Source organism: Hippopotamus amphibius, chromosome 7 (genome assembly GCF_030028045.1).
Source record: "Hippopotamus amphibius kiboko isolate mHipAmp2 chromosome 7, mHipAmp2.hap2, whole genome shotgun sequence".
Lineage (NCBI taxonomy): Eukaryota > Metazoa > Chordata > Mammalia > Artiodactyla > Hippopotamidae > Hippopotamus > Hippopotamus amphibius.
In genome coordinates this window covers 74,965,159-74,986,171 of record NC_080192.1, presented here as the reverse complement: position 1 = coordinate 74,986,171, position 21,013 = coordinate 74,965,159, and the positions used below count along the sequence as shown (strand labels likewise).

The 21,013-nt window shown below is 47.0% G+C and overlaps 2 protein-coding genes across 4 annotated transcripts in view; both read right to left on the bottom strand.

The window, feature by feature from the left end:
- Positions 1-6,323, bottom strand: part of NCAPH (non-SMC condensin I complex subunit H) — a 38,622-nt gene extending 32,299 nt beyond the window's left edge. The window contains exon 1 of the mRNA XM_057743706.1: positions 6,261-6,323. Coding sequence (XP_057599689.1) covers positions 6,261-6,279 — 19 coding nt within the window. The 5' untranslated portion in view covers positions 6,280-6,323. The remainder of the gene's footprint in view (positions 1-6,260) is intronic.
- Positions 6,324-10,487: 4,164 nt separating this feature from the next.
- ITPRIPL1 (ITPRIP like 1) lies at positions 10,488-14,904 on the bottom strand. Of its 3 annotated transcripts, XM_057743554.1 has the most exons (3): positions 14,771-14,904; positions 14,501-14,602; positions 10,488-13,667 (listed from the first exon to the last, which is right to left on the bottom strand). In XM_057743554.1, exon 3 carries the CDS (start codon positions 13,651-13,653, stop codon positions 12,010-12,012), a length of 1,644 nt encoding a protein of 547 aa, XP_057599537.1. In that variant the 5' UTR covers positions 13,654-13,667; positions 14,501-14,602; positions 14,771-14,904; the 3' UTR covers positions 10,488-12,009. The 3 variants fall into 3 exon arrangements, with proteins under 3 accessions (XP_057599537.1, XP_057599539.1, XP_057599536.1); XM_057743556.1 differs by lacking the exon at positions 14,501-14,602 and having other exon boundaries at positions 14,771-14,900; XM_057743553.1 differs by lacking the exons at positions 14,501-14,602; positions 14,771-14,904 and adding an exon at positions 14,000-14,403.
- Between the last annotated feature and the right edge of the window lie 6,109 nt (positions 14,905-21,013).

Sequence of the window (21,013 nt, the reverse complement as noted above, 5' to 3'; positions counted from 1 at the left end):
GACAGTTATAAGATAACTGGCTTAGGCCCTTAAAGTCAATGTCCCAAAAAAAAAAAAAAAAAAAAAAGGAGGGGACTCTTCTTGATTAAAAGAAACCAAGGAGTCATATGAACCAAAAATGATGTCTGAACTTTCAGCCAATCCTTGGTCAAACAAAAAAATTAACTATAAACAACATTTTGGGGATAAATAGGGAAATCTGGAATATAGCCTGGATATCAGGGAACATTAGAGAATTGATTTTTATTTTCTTAGGTATAATGATATGTAGGAGTATGTAGAAGAATATCCTTACTTTTGCGAGATGTATATGAAACAATTTAGGGGTGATAGGACATGATGTGTGCAACTTTCAACTGAATCAGTCAAAACTGCATGTGTGGTACTTCCTAGGTGGCGCAATGGTTAAGAATCTGCCTACCAATGCAGGGGACACGGGTTCGATCCCTGCTCCAGGAAGATCCCACGTGCCACAGAGCAACTAAGCCCGTGAGCCACAACTATTGAGCCTGTGCTCTAGAGCCCGTGAGTCACAACTATTGAGCCCATGTGCCACAACTACTGAAGCCAACATGCCTAGAGCCTGTGCTCTGCAACAAGAGAAGCCACCGCAATGAAGAGCCCGTGTACCACAATGATGAGTAGCCCCCGCTCAACACTAGAGAAAGCCCGTGTGCAGCAACGAAGACCCAATGCAGCCAAAAATAAATAAACATATTAAAACAAAACAAAACAAAACCAAAAACCGCGAGTGTGTGTGTGAAAGAGAGAGAGAGACAGAAAGGAAAAGTAAATATGGTAAAATGTTAACAACTGGGTTTAGTTTGTGAGTGTGAGACTATTTACTATCTATCTAAGTCTTTCAATGTCCCTGTATGTTTGAACATTTTCATAATAAGAAGTTAGAAATGGCATGTTAGATGGAGATAAAAGCCATGGAGAAAAATAAAGCAAGGAAGGGGAATAAAGAGGATTGGGGAATGGAGGTGGGAGGTCATTTTTAATACAGTGGTCAAAGAAAGGTTTCGGCAAGAAGGTAACACCAGAATCAAGACTGTGCAGATGTTTGCAGGGAGCCATATGGAAGCAGGGGAAACAGTAAGTACAGAGGTAGGAACAGGCCTGGCACATCTGAGGGGCCAGTGTGGCGGAAGTAGAATGAGAGAGAAGCACGGAAGTGAGAGAGGTCACAGTGGTAGTGCAGGAGCACCAATCAGATTAACGGTGGGACAACCCGCAGGGGTGTATGACCCTTACTTATGGGCCACTGTAAAGACTTTGGGCTTTCACGTGGAGTGAGAAGAGAAGTGACTGGATGGTGCTGAGAAGAGGAATAAAGTGATCTAGCTTATGCTTCACGAAGATCCCTATGTCTGTTACGCTGAAAACAGACAAAGGACAAACAGGAAGACCAGTTAGGAGGCAACTACCAACAACCAGGACAAGAGATGCTGGTGGCTCAGACCAGAGAGGGGGCAGTGAAGGTGGCAGGCAGTGGTCAGACTCTGGGTTTAGTCTCAAGGTAGAGCCAATGTGATTTCCTGATGGATTAAATGTGGGGCATGAGAGAAAATGAGAAGCATGAAGGATAACTATACAACACTACCCTGAACAACTGATGAAATGGAGTTGCCAGGACCTGAGAGATGGAGACTACAGGAGAAGCATATGTGTGGGGAAAGGAGGCAAGATTAGGGCTCAGGTTGGGGCCTGCTGGGCTTGAGAGGCTTACTAGTGACCCAGCTAGGGTAGAAAGCCAGATATTTAAGTCTAGAGTTTAGGGGAAAGTTCTGGGCTGGATATATAAACGTGGATGTCATAAGCATGGAGGGGGTATTCAAAGCTGTAAGACTAGATGAGAAGACAACAAATGCGGATAGATAGAAAAAAGCAGAAGGCTGAGTCCTAGACTACTTCAAAAGTTTAAAGAGAAGGAAACAACGAGGAATCAGTGAAGAGTTCAGGAATGTGTAAACAGAGAAGGAGTGTGGCGTTCTAAAAGTCAGGTGAAGGGACTTCTGTGGCAGTCCAGTGGTTAAGATTCCGCACTTCCACTGCAGGAGCGCAAGTTCAATCCCTGGTCAGGAAACTAAGATCCCACATGCTGCGCGATGCAGCCAAAAAATAAAATAAGATAAATAAATAAAAGTCAGGTGAAGAAAGTGTTTCAGGGGAGGAAGGAGTAATGAACTACATCAAATGCAGCTGACAAGTCAAATTAGATGAGGACAGAGGATTAATCATTAGATTTAGCAACCCAGAGGTCACTGACAACAGCAGTTTTCCTAGAGTGCAGGGGGATGAAGAGAAAGTCAAACAGGCAAAGATTCAAGAGAAGATGGGAGGGAGAAAAAAAGAGAGAAGATAGAAGAGAAACTGGAGAGAGGATTAATCGTTAGATTTAGCAACCCACAGGTCACTGACAACAGCAGTTTTCCTAGAGTGCAGGGGGACGAAGAGAAAGTCAAACAGGCAAAGATTCAAGAGAAGATGGGAGGGAGAAAAAAGACAGAAGATAGAAGAGAAACTGGAGAGAGCAAATGGAGGCATGGTTTTCAAGGATTCATGCTATAAAAGCAAGGAGAGAAATGGGACGGAGGCAGTTGAAGGGGAAGTAAGGTCAAGAAAGTAATTTTAAGATGGGAAAAATACCCAGCTTGGTAGAAAAAATGAAGCAAAGAGTTTATTAGTCTCCTATTGCTGCTATTACAAACTACCACAAACTTAACGGTACATACAACATAAATGTATTCTCTTGCAGCTCACAAGTCAGAAGTCTAAAACCAAGGTCTCAGCTGGGTTGCATTTTCTTTGGAGGCTTTAGGGAAGAATCTGTTTCTTTGCCTTTTCCAGGTTCTAGAGGCCACCTACAATCCTTGGCTTGTGGCCCCTTCTTCCCACCAGTCCAACCTCCTGCTTCTGTCATCACCTCTCCTCTGACTTTGGCCCTCCTGCCTCCCTCTTATAAGACCACTGTGATTACACTGGACCCATCCAGATCACTCAGGATAATTTCCTCATCTCAAAATCCTTAACTTAATCACGAAGTCCGTTTTACCATCTAAAATAACATATTCACAGGTTCCAGACATCTTTGGGAGGGCCATTATTCAGAGATCATGCAGAGGAAAGGGTAAAAGTCTGCTGAACAATGTACTCAAGCACGTAAAGGGTTGCCTTGCTGAGAGCAGAGAGCCCACCCACAGGAAAAGGAAGGAAGGCTGAGAACACAAGCAAAGATGCAGGTAGGGGGGAAGGTGCAATGGTGGATTCATGGATTTTTTTTTTATTGCTTTTATTTTCTCAGTAAAACAGGAAGCAGCTAAAACCCAAAAACTCAGCAGGTAAGGGTGAGGGCTGAGGAGGAGGTACTGGAGATTTCAGGAGAGCAAGAAAGATATGAATTAGTCATCTAGAAGAAGGAGAGTGGATGAACCAGGGAACATAGCATGAGTGCTGGGAAGCTTTAGGGTGCCCTTGAGACCACTCGGTGTGAGGGGGCTGGGGCAGAGCAGGCAGAGTTGGAATTAACCAGAGTTGTGATTTTGTCAAGGAAGAGTAAGGAGGCAGGAAGAGGGCAAGGGGTTTTGGGCATATGAAAGGGACTGATTACACTGACTGACCATTGGATGTAAGCAAAGTAAGGAGGGGAACAAGGGCACGAGAGAGGTGAGGGGCAGTGAAAATAGAAGAATATGTCTGCTGGGTCAAAGGATTGTTGGAGTCGGGGAACAAGAGGGAGTAAGCTGGAAAGACAGGACTGACTGAGAGGTGAGGTGCACTGAGATGACAGTGTTGCAGCCGTTGACAATGACAAGATCTAGGGTGTGACCATGGTGGGGAATGGCTATGGCCTACAAGAAACAAGATCCTTGGAAGGGAGAGATGAAGGAACTGAGAGACCTGGGGGGAGAGTTTCCAGATTTAAGTATCAGAAGGCTTGGCTTCAAACTCCAGCTCTTTTACGTACTAGCTGGAGAAATTTTAAGTAAATGCTCTAAGGGTTTGCTCCTTCATCCTCCAAATGAGAATAAGAATGTATTAAGAGAATACATTCTCTTAATGAGAATAAGAACCAGCTGAGATAGCTGGTTTGGAATTGGTGATATGTAAAAACATATGCATAATATAACACATTCTATAGGAACACATTAAAAATAGTGGCACACAACAAACACTAAAAGGTTGCCCATGTAAGGGGAAGGGAAAGAATGATGAGTGGGAATAAAAGAGAACTAAAAATACAAGAACAACTTCACATGTTTCCCTAATAGCTTCCCACAAGCTAAAGAATATGATTAACATAACTCTCAGCTAAGGTCAAAAACAAACAAAAGGGTTTCCTAGGTGGCGCAGTGGTTGAGAATCCGCCTGCCAATGCAGGGGACACAGGTTCGATCCCTGCTCCAGGAAGATCCCACATGCCCTGGAGCAACTGAGCCCGTGCGCCACGGCTATTGAGCCCATGTGCTGCAACTACTTAAGCCCACCTGCCTGGAGCCCGTGCTCTGCAACAACAGAGGCCAAGGCAATGAGGAGCCCGCGCACCACAACAAAGAGTAGCCCCCACTCACCGCAGCTAAAACGAAAGCAAAAAAAAAAAAAAAAAAAAGACCCAACACAGCCAATAAAATAAATAAATAAATTTATTAAAAAAAAAAAAGAAAAATAAAGTAAAAACAGGAAGGCGGCAAGAGACATTTTTAGAGAGTGAATCAAGAGGACTTGTGACTACCTGAATGTGGGCACTGCAACCAACGTAGGGAAGGGAGTTGGATCTTGGGAGAAGAGAAAAACAGAAACATAAAGCACTAAAGGAGGAATCTGTCTAAGAGGTAAACTTAAAACGGGAAGTAGAGGCACACCTTATTTCTCGGAATCGTCTTTCTGCAATTTCTTTCCTTCCCTTTGACATTATACAACCATTCATTCAACACATGGTTACTGAGCTCAAAAACACTTTCGGTATCCACTGCCTCACCTCCTACTCATTTTTCAACCCCTCTGGTCTGGCTCCCATGCCCATCACTTTATGAAAACTGTCTTGTCACCATCACCCGCAACTTCCATGTTGTGAACCCCAATGGTCAGTTTTCAGGCCTCACACCTCATGAGAGTCAGCAGCATTTAAAACAGCTGACAACATTCTGCTTCTTGAAACACTCTTGGCTTCTATAACATCACTCTTCTCTCAGTTTTCCTAGCTCTTCCTTCTCTAACCAGCTTCTAAATGTTGGTCCCAAATGTTTTCTCTACAGGGTCTTCCTAGTGTTCTCACCTGTTTCCATGGTTTTGCCATCTCTATGATGGTGATGACCAATTTACTTCTCAGTCCCTAGGCCGCTGCCCTGAACGCCCCACATCACTGCCCTGAGCGTCAAACTCTTATCCAAGAGATCATTGACCCTTTCACCCAACTGACTCAGGTAAGTCAGGTACTCAGGTACCACGTCCAAAATGTAACTAAATTTCCAAACCTCTTACCAAGACCTACAAAAGCCCTTGACTACCTGTCCAACCTCACTCACTCTCAGTTACAATATTCTGGTCGTCGCCCATGTCAGGCTCTTTCTCACTTGCCCTTTTTTTGTACTTGCTCCTTCTGCCTGGAACACGTTCCCTAGAATCTGTTTAAAGATCTTCCCTGACTCCCTAATCTGAAGGGACCCGCCCCCGACTCTGCTCTTCCCAATCTGAGTACTCAGCCTCATCTGTAATTAGTTTCCTGTCTGTCTCCCGAACTAAAGCACACGCTGTAAGAGGGTGGGATCTTATCTGTTTTGTTCTTTACTGTATCTATGCATCTTACAGAGGGTTTGGCCCGAAGGGGGCACTCAATACTTGTTGAATGCATGTAAACATAGATGCATGCGTGTTAAGCATACATTGGTAACCACAATACTTCCATGGCCCTGAACGAACGTACATTCCAGGAAAATCTCCTTTTAAAGGAAGAGACACAGCGCAAGGTATAAGAGGCCAATGCATAAGGGATCCTACAGCCGGCTTGCAGCGGGAAGAGCTGCGCGGGCCGAAGCCGCGTCCTGATTGGCCGAACGCTCCCGCCCGCCCACCCAGCGCCGGCCCTCCTCTCCCGGAGCCCGCCAGTCTTCCCCTCGGCCCGCGGAGTACAAGGCCTGCGGCAAGGCCGAGAATATCCGCACTCCACGCTCAGGTCCGCCCGCTGGCCCTACCGCCCCGAGCACCGCTTCGCAGCGGGCTTTTCCCGCCGCGCTTCCCGCCCGCCCACCCAGCCTCACCCAGGTACGGAGGTCCCATCTCGTCCTCCGCGTCTCCAGAGCTGGTTTTAAATCGAGCGCCAAGACGCCTGAACGCAGTAACGGCCGTGATGACGCCACCGTGGGCGGGGCCAGAGACGCGCCTGCGCAGACCGCCTTGGTATGCCGAGCAAAAAGCGTCTACCCGGGCGCTGTGGAAGTGAGCCTTCTGGGACTGAGCTCTCCGGGCCTGGGTCCTGTGGGTGGACTGTAGTGGATCTATGGACCACCCTCTCCTCGGAAATAGTATGACAACATTCCTTTCGAGTGCTAGACGCGGAACTGGGCGCTAGGGACCCAGCGTGGAGCAGAGCGGGCGAGGGCTCCACTTTCACGGAATATGCTTACTAATGGGGGAGGCAGGTGACCGAGGAAACAGAGGTTGATTTTCCCATCGCGACCTGTGCTGTGAGGGCAGCAAAACACCAGGAGGTAGAAAGTGATGGACGGGGTGTGGGACGGAGGTGAGAGGGAGCTGACACCGGAATGAGGAGCGCTCCAGGCAGGGGAAGAACAGATGCAAAATGTTGTGTGTACATTTTTTTAAAAATGAAGACCATCGTTTTTATTAGTTCTTGGGAAAAGATTCCTGGGTATCTTCTTCCCTTTCAAAAAAAAAATAAGGTTAAGTTCAGAAGTGAGATGGGTGTAATGTGCCGCCCATCTGTTCATTCTGCTTCTTCTCATTCCAAGAATAGTATGGGAGAAAAGGCCAGGACTGTTTCCCCAGATATCCGTAGAACATCCTATAATGTCTTTTAAGTTTATTTATTTATTTGTTTGTTTATTTATTGCATTGGGTCTTTGTTGCTGCACGCGGGCTTTCTCTAGTTGCGGTGGCTTCTCTTGGTGCAGAGCACAGGCTCTAGGCGCGTGGGCTTCAGTAGTTGTGGCACACAGGCACAGTAGTTGGTGCATGGGCTTAGTTGCTCCGAGGCATGTAGGATCTTCCCCGGCCCAGAGATCAAACCCGTGTCCCCTGTATTGGCAAGGCAGATTCTTAACTACTGTCCAGGTAAATCCAATCCTATGTCTTAACACACATATGGCATTTTATACAGTGCTTCTTCTCAAGGATGCTGTTGGCATTCAGCATAATTCTTGGCCTGTGGGACTCACCCTCTTTGTAGGACTGCTCAGCATCCCTGACGCCATTTGCTCACGAAATGCCGTAGGTGCCTCTCATTCATAGAAAAGTACGACCTGTTGAAAACGACTTTTTAAGCCTATTCCTTTTTTTTTTTTGTACGAACTTGTTTTCCCAGTGACCATCTTCAAATCTTTAGTGTAAGGCAGTGTGGAATAGAAGAAAGAAAACAAGTTTAACCAGGAACCCAAATCAGCACCCAGGAGCCATCCTGGACACCTCCCTTTCTGTCACTTTTCACACAATCTGTTGCTGGGCTCTTTTTACGTCCTAAAAATCTGTCCAATCCTGCATCTTGGGGATTTCCCTCGTGGTCCAGTGGGTAAGACTCCACACTCCCAATGCAGGGTTTGATCGCTGGTTGGGTAACTAGATCCTGCATGCATGCTGCAACTAAGAAGCCCACATGCTGCAACTAAAAGATCCTGTATGCTGCAACTGAGACCCAGTGCAGCCTAAATAAATAAATAAATAAATAAATAAAATCCTGCTTCTCTTTTCATCCACATTTCCTTCTTGCTGGTCTGCAGCAGCCCCAAACCTGCTCTGACTCCCTTCTCCTGGGGGCCAGGATGGTGGTTGCTAAGTATAAAACTGAGGTATCCCAAAGTCCGAAACCCTTCAAAGGTTCCATTGCTCTAGGAACTTTTAAAATGATCTGCAAGGCCCTGCTGGGTCTGGTCCCCACAGCCTCTCCAGCCTCACCTTGCACCTGGCCTCCATTTGCTCCCCGCCCTCCAGTCACTGGGCCTTCTTTCAAACTAACCCTTACCGTGCCAGCTCCCACCAGGAGACTTCTGCGCATGCCATATTCTCTATGTGGGATCCTCTTCATCCATCTTCACCCTCTTCATCCTCAGCTCTTGTCAGGTTTCAGCTTATGTCACCTCCACAGGGAGGCCTTCCCTGATATGCTCGTGTCCTTACTGGAGGCTTTAGTAGAACTTGTCACCTTTGTAATTTTACATCTGCTGGGGTGACTATGTCATGTCTGTCTCCTACACAGAGTGTCAACTCCATGAGGACAAAGCGTGTTCTTTGCTCACCCTTGTTTTCCCATGTTCTGGTGCTGGCCCCAGACAAGCAAAAGTGTAAATATGTATTGAATGAACAAAGTTGGAAGACAAGTTTAAACCTGGAATGGGCATCTTAACCTCTGGGCCTCATTTTCTTCCCCATTTATAAAAGTGATAACACCCCCCCCTTCACTGGGCTTTATGAGGAATTAGATAGTAGATCCTGTGAGCACACAGACTCAGTGTACGCTAGGGCCCCAGTCATCGTTCTCTATGTGCAGTTGAGAGTGGGAACAGGTTGTGATCCTCTGATTCTGAGTGTGCACCATCTAAGAGCAGTGGGCGTGGGAGGGTGGCAGGTGGCACTGAATCTAGAACCTCTGAAGAACTTGCTTGGAACTCTTAGCAGAGGCAGGCTCCTAGGTGACCCATCAGCTGAGGCGTGAAGCTGTTTGGTGGTTATAATGGAGCCTCCTGAGCTGATTGCTTGGGGCTCCACGTGCAGTGAGGCGGTGCCAACTCCACCCCCTGCACTTCTGTGGGCCGGGCCCAGCTGGTGCAGGCAGGTCTTTCACCTCCCATTCTGAATGCCTTCTTTGTTTGGGCGGATTAGGACTACAGCGGGTGCCAAGAGATCAATTCATCAGTGGTTATCAGTGGCGTGCAAAACTCAACTCTTCTGTCTGCAAAAGTAAAGTAGTGGGGCCCCTCCCCCCACCCTACATCTGCCAGAAAAGTGCTGGAGCCATTCCCCTTCCCTATTTTTCACTCCTCACCCAGATTCTACTTCCCCAAAATGAATGCCAAAAAGCTTTAGTTTAGGTGAGGAATAATAGCGTTATCAGTTGGCTACCTGAACAAACAATCTTTTGGCTGAAATTTGCCCTGACCTTCCAGCCTGCAGCTGGCTTATATCATAATGTAGTTCATGATATAAACCAAGTCACTGGGGTTCAACAGGGCATGTAGAGATAGATGGCTTTGCATTTGTTTTGGCCTCTGAGCAAATGCCTTCAATTTTTGTATGCGATATGAAATTCCTGACCTCCTAAAGACTGGACTAATTTCTATCTTCCAGAATTCCCAAACAATAACATACCACCCTTTATCTTAAAATTAATATAGTTTATCTTAAAATTAATATAGTGCTTTTTGCTTTTCAAAACACTGTAACCCCTCCATCTTGTTTTATTCCCAAGACTGTGCTGGAAGGTTGCTAGGATGGGTACTTTCTTACAGGCTGCCACTTATGAGCTATGTGACGGGGGAAGTTGTATGCTCCTTCTGAGCCTCAGTTTCCTCGTAGGCAAGATGGAAGGGTTAAAGCACCCACTTCATGGGGTTATAGTGTGAGGATTAAATGAGTTACCAGATGTGCAGAACAGTACTTGGACCACTGGCAATGCTCAATGAACGCTAAGTATTCCCATTATTGTAAATGCTGTTATATCCTGGGTGCCAGCCAGGTATTGTTTTAGAATAAAACTTAGCTTCCTAAATATCTGGAAGTTTCCCCTTTCATTGTATGAGTATTCCCAGAGCAAAACAGCTCTGTTCTTCCCATCACTACTTGTTTTCTCTATACTCTTTCTTATAATCTCTGCCCCACCCAAGCTCTGCTAACTGTTCTCTTTGTATTCTTCTGCCCGCTTTACATTTTCTTCCTTGACTCATACTAGACTAGAAACCACCCAGTCCTAGATCGTACCATCTTCTTTCTACCTGACAGATGTATACTTTCTGGAGTTTATATATGTTGTTTGTAGACATGAAGACCTTTTAATGTGACTGATATTTTGGTTTCGGCACCATGAAAATGAATAACTTAGGTGTTCCTTAAGATTCTGAATTATTCTTTCCTGCCTACTGGCCATGCCACTGGGAAACCACAGGGCAGACTGGTTCACAGTTCACTGAGAAACACCAGGATGTACTGGATGAAGCTATCGGGGTAACGTGAACTCCTTGGGAACAGGCATGTGAGAACGCTGATCTGCTGTGTGTGTCATTGCACAGATTCCAATTGATACAGAAAATAGTCTCCTTTATTGATCTGGAAGTAAAACACCAGCAAATTATTATCTAAACGAAAAGCATACGGATGTTTTTAAAACACCAAAATCCCACCAGCATACAACCAACCGTCACTGCATCTGAACTTGAAAGCAGTACCTGGCAGATACCAGCAGACAACGCAGCAGTGGGAGCCCCAAATACTGGCTGGCATCAGCTTCTGAGATACTTGTAATTTATTTTTGCTGGGGGGAGGGTGTGGATTCTATAACCAAAGCCTGTGAGGTGAGCACCTAACCCCCCACTGAGGTCCAGTTAGATGTGGGGCCAGGTTTTCCTCCCCGGGAGATCTTCCTGGCAGTGCTGGGCAGGAACAGCACTGGTATTTCCAAAACAACCACACCCACAACTAGAGTCACATTTCTTAATGCTCCTCCCCAGGATGCCCAGGGTTTTGAAAGAAAGGGAAATATACCAATCACATCTCCAGAATCACGACTCTGTTAGAGCTGGACTGCTTCACAGTCCCTTCCTGTCCAGCCCTGGCAATGGGCCTGAATTGTGATGACCCCGCTTTGCAAACCCGCAAACATAGTTCAAATAATCCCTTTGTCATCTCTGAAAAGAGAATACAAAGGCATTACCAGACTGAGAAAAAGCACAGCTACACACGGTAGCTAAACCTTCTTTCCATTTAACAAATAGGTGGCTCCCCTCAGAAACAGTGATTGTTCATCTTAGAACTCCCCAAGAGATTCTCCTCAAGGGTTTTATTGATATAGTTTCCAGGTACTGACGAGGTCATCAGATGTTGGCAATGTCATTAATTTTGGTAAATACATTATCTTAATTATGGCCACTGTTGACTTAATATTCACTTGTGAATCAATGCTAGTAACTTATTTGGGCAGTATTGGAGTTTTTTTCAGATGCATGAAACAGCTATATCATATTTCACATATCATATGAAAGTAGGGCTAAAGTAAGAAAATGGCAAATAAACATCTTGGTTATATCTTCAGATAGTGAAGGTCTGAAACATTAGATCCTAAAATACAAGAAGCTGCCATCACACTATTTGGGATAAAATGGAGTGCTACCAGTTTGGATGTGAATTGGGCTTGAGTTCAATAAGGAAACCAGCTTACAAGGGATGTGCAGGGAATCGTTCACAAAAACAGGAGTAAGCTAGGACGGAGGTATTCTCTGGTTCTTTCACTTCCAGTGTTGCCACAAAACCCAATTTCACAGGTCCCCTCTGGCTCTCACCTCTTCAGCAGCAATATCCTCCCATAAAATCCATTTCCCTGGGCCCTCTTTGGGTCATGATGAAAGTTAAGTCAGGAGAAGAAAACTTCAAAGACCACCCTAGATTAGGCCCTGCAGGCTGGACCCCTCCTCATCACCACTTCACGTACTCCTAAATGTCTTAATCTATCATAGCTCCCACTGGCAAGGCGAAGGTCACACATACCACTGATGGGTCTGAAAAATAAACTCTTTTGCAGCCTGAGGAATCAGAAATACCTTCTCCCCCTTTTTAATGACCTGTGCATTAACGTGCCCCAGCCAGCGAGGCACAGGGCAGAGCTTTCACCTGGGTCAGAAGGTTGTGGAACTCTTCCACTGCCTGTGAATGTGCCAAGGGGTTCAGCACCAGGTGTTGGAAGAGATTGACGGGCTCAGCATTCCGAAATGTCTTAGGGATCGGGATGGTCAGGGGCAGGAAGGCGTTACCGATGAGGAAATGATGGAGAGACCTTTGCTGGAGGCCTCGGCCCAGGAACCAGAGGATGTCCTGGAGCCGCTGGGAAAGCATGCCGTGCTGCCAGTCTGTGAGGGGCAGCCGCAGCAACAGGTGCATGAGGGCTGTTTTGAAGTGGTAAGAGGTGAGGATGGGGCGGGATGCTCCCTGGGGTAAACTCTGAAGGTCCCGGAGACTCAAAATGATCTGGAGGCACTTGAGGTGACAGGTGTTCTCGGGAGCAAAACGCCCGACCAGCTTTAGGAACAAGTGCTCACAGGCTGCAAAGGACTCGGGCCAGTCCACGCTAGTGAGCTGTTCCTGGTCAGGGGCCTGACTCACCAGGTAGACCAAGGTGTCTTCCCGCTGCACCCCCAGGACCAGGCGGATTGAAAGAAAGCGGCCTGAGCGGTAGTCCAACCTGAGCTTGCAGGAGGTGGTGGACGGCGGCAGGCTGAGCTTGAAGTCATACTTGTGGGCCACGAGGGCCCAGGCATTGCCCACCATGTTCCGGAACCACTGCATGGTCTTGCACACATCCAGGTGGGAGCCAGTGCAGAGGGCTGCCTTGACAGAGCTGTTACCCTTGCCCAGGAGGGCCGAGTGGTCCCTGTGGTGGTGCACCAGGCACAGCACGTCCCCCAGAAGCTTCTCGCGCTTGCACACACATTCTGACTCGACCAGCACACAGCCACAGCGGCGGCCTAAGGCTGGATCCCTCATCTCCAGCACAAACATAGTGCCCTGGGGGGGGACGATGGGCACCAGGATGTCAAATTTCTGGGTCTCGTGGAGGGTTCCCCATTTCTCAAAGGCAGCCCCGATGCCCAGGCAGTCCTCCAACTGTGGGTGAGCCTCCCGGCGGCTGAGCACCCGACAGGCCTCGATGAGGTCATCCACAAAGCTCTCCACGAACTCGCAGGTGCAGGGCAGGTCGCGGGTGACATTCTGGATGTGATGTTTGTAAAAAGATTCCAGGGCCTCCCTCGAGGGGAAGTCGGTAAGCCAGTTGTAGGAGGTGACAGGCACGACACGGACCTCCTCCTCCTCCTCATCGCTGCTGGAATCAAAGGCCGGCTCGTGCTGCATGTTCTGTCGCAGGAGCTCGAAGATGAGAAAAAAGCAAAAAAGGCCAGTGTTCCACAGGTTTCCCAGCATCCAGCCCAGTGGCCCCTCCTGGCCGTCCGCCTGGAACGGCCACCCCCTGTCTTTCCTCCCCAGCACTAACTGGTCACTGGATGTGTCTCCTCTCCAGAAGTTCTCTGCCTTCTGCTTCTCCTCGGCTGCCCGCTTCCTCGCCTCAAACTCTAGCTCTAACTGGCGCATCTCCTCGCTCATCCGCTTCTCCAGCTGCCGACTTCTGGCTAGTGTGTCCAGGTCCATCCGGTCACTGACCATCAAGGGGTGGTGCACAACATACATCACTGCCAAGAACAGAAGGCTTATCACAGCCATGGAGGCCTCTGCATCTGGAGAAGTAGGAGGGTGGGAGTCAGTGGTGATCTTCGGTACTCATCTGCTCTCCAGAGCATATTCCCCAGAGCCCTGGAACCCCAAATCCTGGAAGTCAGCTACTCAGGAGGAACAGAAAGCTCACAGAGCTGGGGTTGGACAAGGCAAGGGCGGCCTGCCCGGGAGGAGTTTGGGAAAAAGGGGAGCAGCAGGATGTGCCACCCAGTCTCTCTACTGCTTTCCTTCCATATGGTGTGGGTGGTATTTAGGCTTCCAGAATGTGGACATGGGACTGTTTTCATTCCTGTGTAGGATGGGGAGGGGGACCCTTGTGCCAGGGTGGCCTCACCTGGCTCATTAGTCCACCGTGGGCACCAGGTGTGCCCTGCTGATCCCAGAGGCTCCCTTCCACGAGCAGAAAGCATTGGTCTGCCTGGGCAACACCTTTCCTCCTGCCAGGCGGTCAGCCCCAGGCACAGCTTCCTCTGTGACTTCACAATCCTCATTTTCCTCACCCTGTGTCATCAAACCACGCAACCACTCCTCCTCCCCCATGCCCAGTGGGCCAACCCCCAGTGAGAGCCAAGGAGGCACAGCGCCACCAGCCACCTCTCCACTGCTGCTGCTGCTGTACTCTCTGAGGTCCTAGGGGGCTACCGCATACCCCACCGGTGGGCCAGGCCCAAAGGCAGGCACAGCTCCACCTCTCAGCCCAGGAAACTTCGTGAAGAACTGGATGCCCAAGGCCTCCTGAGAGCCCACAGTAGTGAATTCCTCTGCCTCCCCGTCCACTACAGAGGCCTGAAGCTTCCTGCATTCATCCCACCTGTTCACAAGCTACTGGGCTTACCGAGATCATGAAGGACTAGACGTGTGGGCGCTGAAGCCAGGTGGGGACTTTCCTCCCTTTGGAACTTGTTCTTGCTTAGTCTCACCGCCCTCTCCAGAAGCCCTGTTAAAATTTACAAGGTACCTGGGGGCTTTGACTCAAAGGCATGTCCCCCGCCCCCCCCATTCATAACTTCCCCAAATTCCACGCCCAGAGATCTGAACGCTCATCCGCCTACTCAGAACAAGCCAACTCAGGGTTTCTCCCGGGACCTGGGGCCAGGTTACTCACAGTCGGTGTTAGCACGAACACAGTCTTACAGAGCCTGACGGTCCCCGCCTTCTCCCCCGTGCGGTGGGGGCTCCGGGTTCCTCGCCGGGTCCGCCCGGGGGAGTGGCCCCGCTCGCCTCTCCCGGGGAGCACACCATGTTTGTCGGAGGGTCCGATCGCCTGTGCGCGGCTGGCCCCCGAGACCCCACCGGGCAGCGCGCGGCTCCGAGCGCGCCAGCCAGAAAACGCGCCCACGCCGTCCAGGCTCCGCCCAGCCCCGCCCAGCCCCGCCCACCCAAATCCCGGCAGCGCGGCGAGCGCGCGGCGAGCGCGCAGCGGGAGTCCCGCCCTGGGGCTGGGTGACCCTCCTCGCCTGCACGCGCCGTGTGTCCGCCGCCTCGGCTCCCAAGGTCCTGCGGATGGGCTGTGGCCACAGACTCGCTGCTGAGGACCGCTCACTCCGCAGCCGATCAGCCTCCTCGGGGTGGCACAAGGGGCACTGTAGGACCGTCAGTCAGCTTCACTCAGCTGGGTTCAATGGAGAATAAATATCCTTGGGAGTTTAGAACATACAGTGAGGGAGGATGATGGTGGCATAATCGACAACGGTTGGGGAGGCCGTCATTCCCATTTGGGGCTGGCGCTGCGCAAAAGCGTAATTACCAACCAGGTCTTTGGACTCCTTAAACAATAGAAATTGATGAGGCTAAAAAAAGGCCAGTTGAGAAATTCAGCTAAGGCTCTATTGGGACTCGCTGCAGCAGGAGGGAGGGAAAACAATTCACAGGTGCCTTTGTTCACTCCCTGAGTGGGGACAAGCTGGTCCCTTAAATGGGGTGACGGTAGGGGCGGGTGCAAGGATCTGGCGGGAGGGGTGGCTTCGGTGGTCTGCCTAGCCCCTTGGTGGTGCTGTGTGCAGGGATTGTGCACAGGACCCTGCTTTAGCTGGGACACCTCAGAGGTGGCAGTTGGGTTTTTGGTCTTTTTGTGTCTTGTTTATAATTTGCCCGTTTTTAATCCCTTATAGTTTATTTGCATTCTGTTGCTCGCGCAGATGTTTGTCCAGGTGCAAGCAAAGGGTCTCAGGTCCCAGCCTGTCTCAGTACAGCAGATGAGGTGTGTCATCAGCATCCTTAATGTGCCTCACCCCCAGCTGGCGCCCAGACTCGGGAGTCTTTCCCCAACCCCTTTCTCCTATCAAGTGGCTCTAATGAAAGGACCAGACAGCACCCAAAGACCTGGTTAGAGGCCTTACTCCCACTCACTAGTCATGTGGGAATAAGAATCCTAAATCTACAGGGTAGCTCTGTGGATGAGAGGAGTGTGTAAAAGAGAACTTTATAAGGTGTGGACGCTGGACGAGCTTATGATTTTGCTAAGAAATGGCAATGGAATGAGCTCTTCCCTCCCTCCCCACCTTGTGATCTTAGTTCCCCTACTAGGGATTGAACCCAAGCCCTCAGCAGTGAAAGCACGCAGTCCCAACCACTGGACTGCCAGGGAATTCCTCCCAATGGGCTTTTTGAATAGGATCTTTTGAGTCTCAGCAAAAGCCCCAGTCTTCCTGTCCTGTGTCAGCTATCCAAGGAGAAAAGGAAGTAGTGATCTCTTGATAATTACCAAAGTCCTTCTGCTGAAAGACAATCAAGTTTCATGCCTCCTTATCCAGTGGCAATGCAGAGGGGGTGTCAAAGAACTTGGACAGTACTTCCAAAAATACTGACTTATTTAATTGCAGAGGGGGAAAGACAGTTTTCTGGCTGACCATGATTGCAGTTCCAAAGTTACTTTTTATAAACTTGCATGATGAAGAATAGACCACAGGTTACTAAGCGTTAGTGCAATCAAGCAGTGCTAGTGAGATTATTATTTTAAAATTTATGACATGACAATGTCAGAATGAAAAATACACATTTCAGAATGGGCAAAACAATGGTGTTTAAAGCCATGTGTTTAAAGGTATATATTCATGATCAACTAAGGGTTTGTTTTTGTTGTTATTCTTTCCTTCCTTCCTCCCTTCCTCCTTTCTTTCTTCCTTTCTTCTTTTCTTCCTTTTTTCCTTTCATTTACTGCGCCAGGCAAAAAAACAATTCCCTGACCAGGGATTGAACCTGATCCCCAGCAGTGAGTCCTAACCACTGGACCACCAGGGAATTCCCAAGAGTCTATTTTAAAAGTGATTGTCAGGTTGCTAATTCACAGTCTGCACAGAAATGAAACTGGTTGCTATAACAAATTAGACACTCCAAGCTAGAGAACTACTAATTCTTTTAAAGATCACACTTAAATCAACAAAAAGCCCTCTAGCGGTGGACATTTCTTGGCCTGTTTCCTGGTGATTTTTCTACTTCAACATGATGTGAAGTGACTGTTGGCTTAGTCAGTGGGATTAATAGGACACCAAGTCATTCAGACACCTTGCCACTCACACAAATTGGTGATTGTACACAAATGACATGAGTAAGCTGTAGCAGCGGTCACTCATTTTAACAAATGAGGTAGTTTTTCCCCAAAATAAATTTAATAAATTTATTTTCATAATTGAAAAATAAATACACAGAAAGTAACCACCCACATAATTATTTGATTCTGTCTCCTGGCCCTCCAAACCTAAAATTTGTTGAAGACTATTAGCCTTTTGGTGGGAACAGTTGCTCAAAGACTTGAGAACAATTGGGAGAAACATCAATAATCAATTAAAAAGGCAAATGATTTAGAGCGGTTTTCCTTGGCTTGAAGAATCTACAGATGTTACTGATACTGTTCAGTTGTCACTGTTTATCCAAGAAGCCAAAGCAGAGTTTGTAGTTACTGAAGAAGTAGACTTTATGAATAGCCTGCACGGAGCAACTACAGGCAAGAATATTTCCAAGTTGAGAAAACACTAATTCAGTACAACCTGAAGTGGAATCTGCTAATATGTGTCACATCTGGTGTTGGTAAAAATATATGTGGAGCAGCAAAGTCTTAGATGAACAAATTTACAAAGCTTGTGAAAAGATGAGGTGTCCAAAGCCTATAGTTATTCATCATAGTATTTGTCGGCAGATACTTTGTGGAAAATATTTGAATCCATCATGTATTAGTGAACTAATAGTGTCAATGGTGAACTTTATTTTCACGGACTTAAAAATTATCAATTCTGCGAATTTTCATCAGAAATAGAAGCCAAATATCCTGACTTACCCTACCACACAGTTTGCAATCTTTTTGAGCTTGGGGCCAAGATTAAAATTTTTCTGTACAAAAACTGTCCTTGGGACTTCCCTGGTGGCACAGTAGTTAAGAATCTGCCTGCCAATGCAGGGGACACGGGTTCGAGCCCTGGTCCGGGAAGATCCCACATGCCGCAGAGCAAAAGAGCCTGTGTGCCACCACCCCTGAGCTTGTACTCTAGAGCCCAAAAGTTGCAACTACTAAAGCCTGCTCACCTAGAGCCCGTGCTCTGCAACAAGAGAAGCCACCACATTGAGAGGCTTGCACACCAAAACCAAGAGTAGCCCCTGCTCTCTGCAACTAGAGAAAGCCCACACAGCAATGAAGACACAATGCAGCCAATAAATAAATAAATTTATTTATTTAAAAAAAAAAACAGTGTTCTCAACTACTGTGCTCAAACACTGAGTGACTTTGGAAATTAGTTTTTGTTGCAGACTTGATATCGTTTCTTAATGAGGTCAACCTAAAATTACAAGGCAAAATGGCATTTACATTTGAAATTTATTCTGTGATGAAATCATTTCAACAAACTGAATCACAAGTAATAGCAAGCTGCTCAATACACATCCCATGCTGTCAAAAGATAAAACAAGAAGCAAGATGTCCATTCCCACATAAATTTGCAGCAGATATATTTTCTGAGTTCAAAACACAGTTCCAGCAGAGTTTGTCAGACATTGGCACAAGTGGAAAGGACAGTTCCATATTTCAAAATCTTTTTAACTTTGCTTTTAACTTTGAATTGAGGATCTTCCAGGTTCTCTCTAATTAGATGTGATTAATCTGCAATGTAATGACATACTAAAAGGCAAATATCAAGAGATGACTCTAATTATATAAGAATGAATATGCTTAATTAAAATCATATGTGATGGATTAATATATCAACATTTGGCAGTAAATATCTGTATTGAAAATATTTTCAAAGAATCACTATGTACAACACAGGTAATGTAGCTAATATTTTATAACTATAAATGGAATAGAACCTTTAAAATTGTGAACCACTGTGTTGTACACCTGAAACTTACATCATATTGTATGTCAACCATACCTCAACAACTAAAAGAAGCAATATGTAATATTTCATTACAGATCAGCACTTACAGATGAAATTTGCAATCAATTTGGATTGATTTGAGCCCCAATTAATTGACATGTTGTTTTTTTAATTCCATTCTTCCATTAGTAGGCCCATATTACCAAAAAAAATTGTGCTTGATTATTATATTTTGAATTTCATAAAAAATTTCGTGGAAATTATTTTCTCTCGTTATGTAAGCACTTACACAATATCCTCCATTCTGCCTCTTGGCTGGCAACACTAAAACATTTACCGTCTGGCCATTTACAGAAAAACTTAGTTAACTGACTTTTGCGTTTAAGCATCAAAATGTGCACATTTCCTCAGAAATTTATTTTTAGTTTTGTCTTTTTGTAAAAATAATACATGATCAGTGTAAAAATGCATACTATATAGGAGGAACAGAATAAAGAAGCTACCCTCACACGTGCACCACCCAGAGATGTGTTACAGATTTGTGCCACTTCTAGACATGATTTGTGCCAATATTTCCCAAAATGTGCCCGTTGGAACACACTAGTTGCTCAAGATGACTCTCAAAAAAAGGATGTGTGTGATGTTTCTTGATAACATTTTAACAACTCATAAATGCAAAACATGATCATTTTGAAAAGTCTGGAAAATACAGGAGAGTTTAAAAAATCAGTTTTTAAAAAAATCACCCTTGGGACTGCCTCTGAGCTTCCACTGCAGGAGGCATGGGTTTGAACCCTGGTCTGAGAACTAAGATCCTGAATGCTGCACTGCGAGGCCAAAAAAAAAAAAAAAAAAAATCACCTTTAACCCTGAGGTATCAGTTAGGATTCCCCAGCAGGATTTGGTGGCATACTCATGCCTGGGTAATTGAGGAAACTTTAATAAATGGACAAAGGTTTCAGGGTTTGGGGAAAACTATAAGGGATGGCTATTGTTACTGGAGCCAGCCCACCTCTGGATAAGGGTTAGGAGGAAGGAGTGATTTGTTACTGAAACTTGGAAAGGGTATCTACATGGAAGGAACGTCTGATAAGAAAAGCTGTCTTAAAAAAAAAGAAAGAAAAAGAAAAGCTGGTCTTCAGTTGAGAGGACAAAGTCAACCTGAGACAGGCTGGCACCTGGGACCCTTTGCTGCAGTGCTGCAAAGCTTGCACATGGACACACCTCTCCTGGAACCAAGATACAAACAAACTGTATGGGACTGAAAACAACTGTGTGCCTGCAGAGTTGGGGCAAATTCTGGACCCAAAAGATACAGAGACCAAAAAACCCAACTGCTACTTTTGAAGAGCCTGAAGCAAAAATAGGGTGTAGGGAGCAAAAGCAGGGTAAGGAGGTTGCCCCCTGCATAGAACACCACCTAAGGGATGGGCGAAACACCTAAGCCATCCCTCTGTCCCGACCCCTGGACACACCCCTACCCTCACCCCAAATAAGGAACAAGCTTGCCCCTCCTTAGAGATCAAGCAAGCAAGAGAACCTGTTGTTTGTCCTGGCTTCCTCGCCCCTCTCCCCCCTCCCCCCGTGGCAGCAGGGGTCCCAATAAAGCCTTGCCTGAATTTTTTTGTCTGGCCTCTAGTCAATTTCTATGGATTGCGGAAGGCCAAGAGCCCTGGTCAATAATAAACCCTCTGGGACCCCACAGGAAAAGAGCTGAGTTCCTGCTGGTGCCTCCCATTGGCCAAAACCACTGCAAGCCAGAGAACAAGGGAGCCCCGTGATTCAGTTCTTCTAGGTCAGTTCCCCAGGGCACAGGGCAGAGAGGAGAAATAGGAGAGAGGGTCTGCAGGGGTATAAGAGAAGATGCACACGTCACTGCCAAAGGTACCCAAGTTTGTCTCAAACAAGTGCTAGTCTGTGAATTCACACTGAGACAACGGTGCCTCAGCTACATACCTGCAAATGAAACCATCCCCTCTCCTCCGCAGCTCAAGACCCATTAGGTAGAAACAAGATAGAAGCAAAGTGATACACCAAGAATA

Bases quoted from the DNA above. Each gene is read 5' to 3' on its own strand.
- ITPRIPL1 (XM_057743553.1), bottom strand. From the start codon at position 14,156: ATGAGGATTGTGAAGTCACAGAGGAAGCTGTGCCTGGGGCTGACCGCC. The intron at 13,668-13,999 runs GTGAGGCCACCC...CTACTTCTCCAG, and splicing joins ACGGTGGACTAATGAGCCAG to ATGCAGAGGCCTCCATGGCT.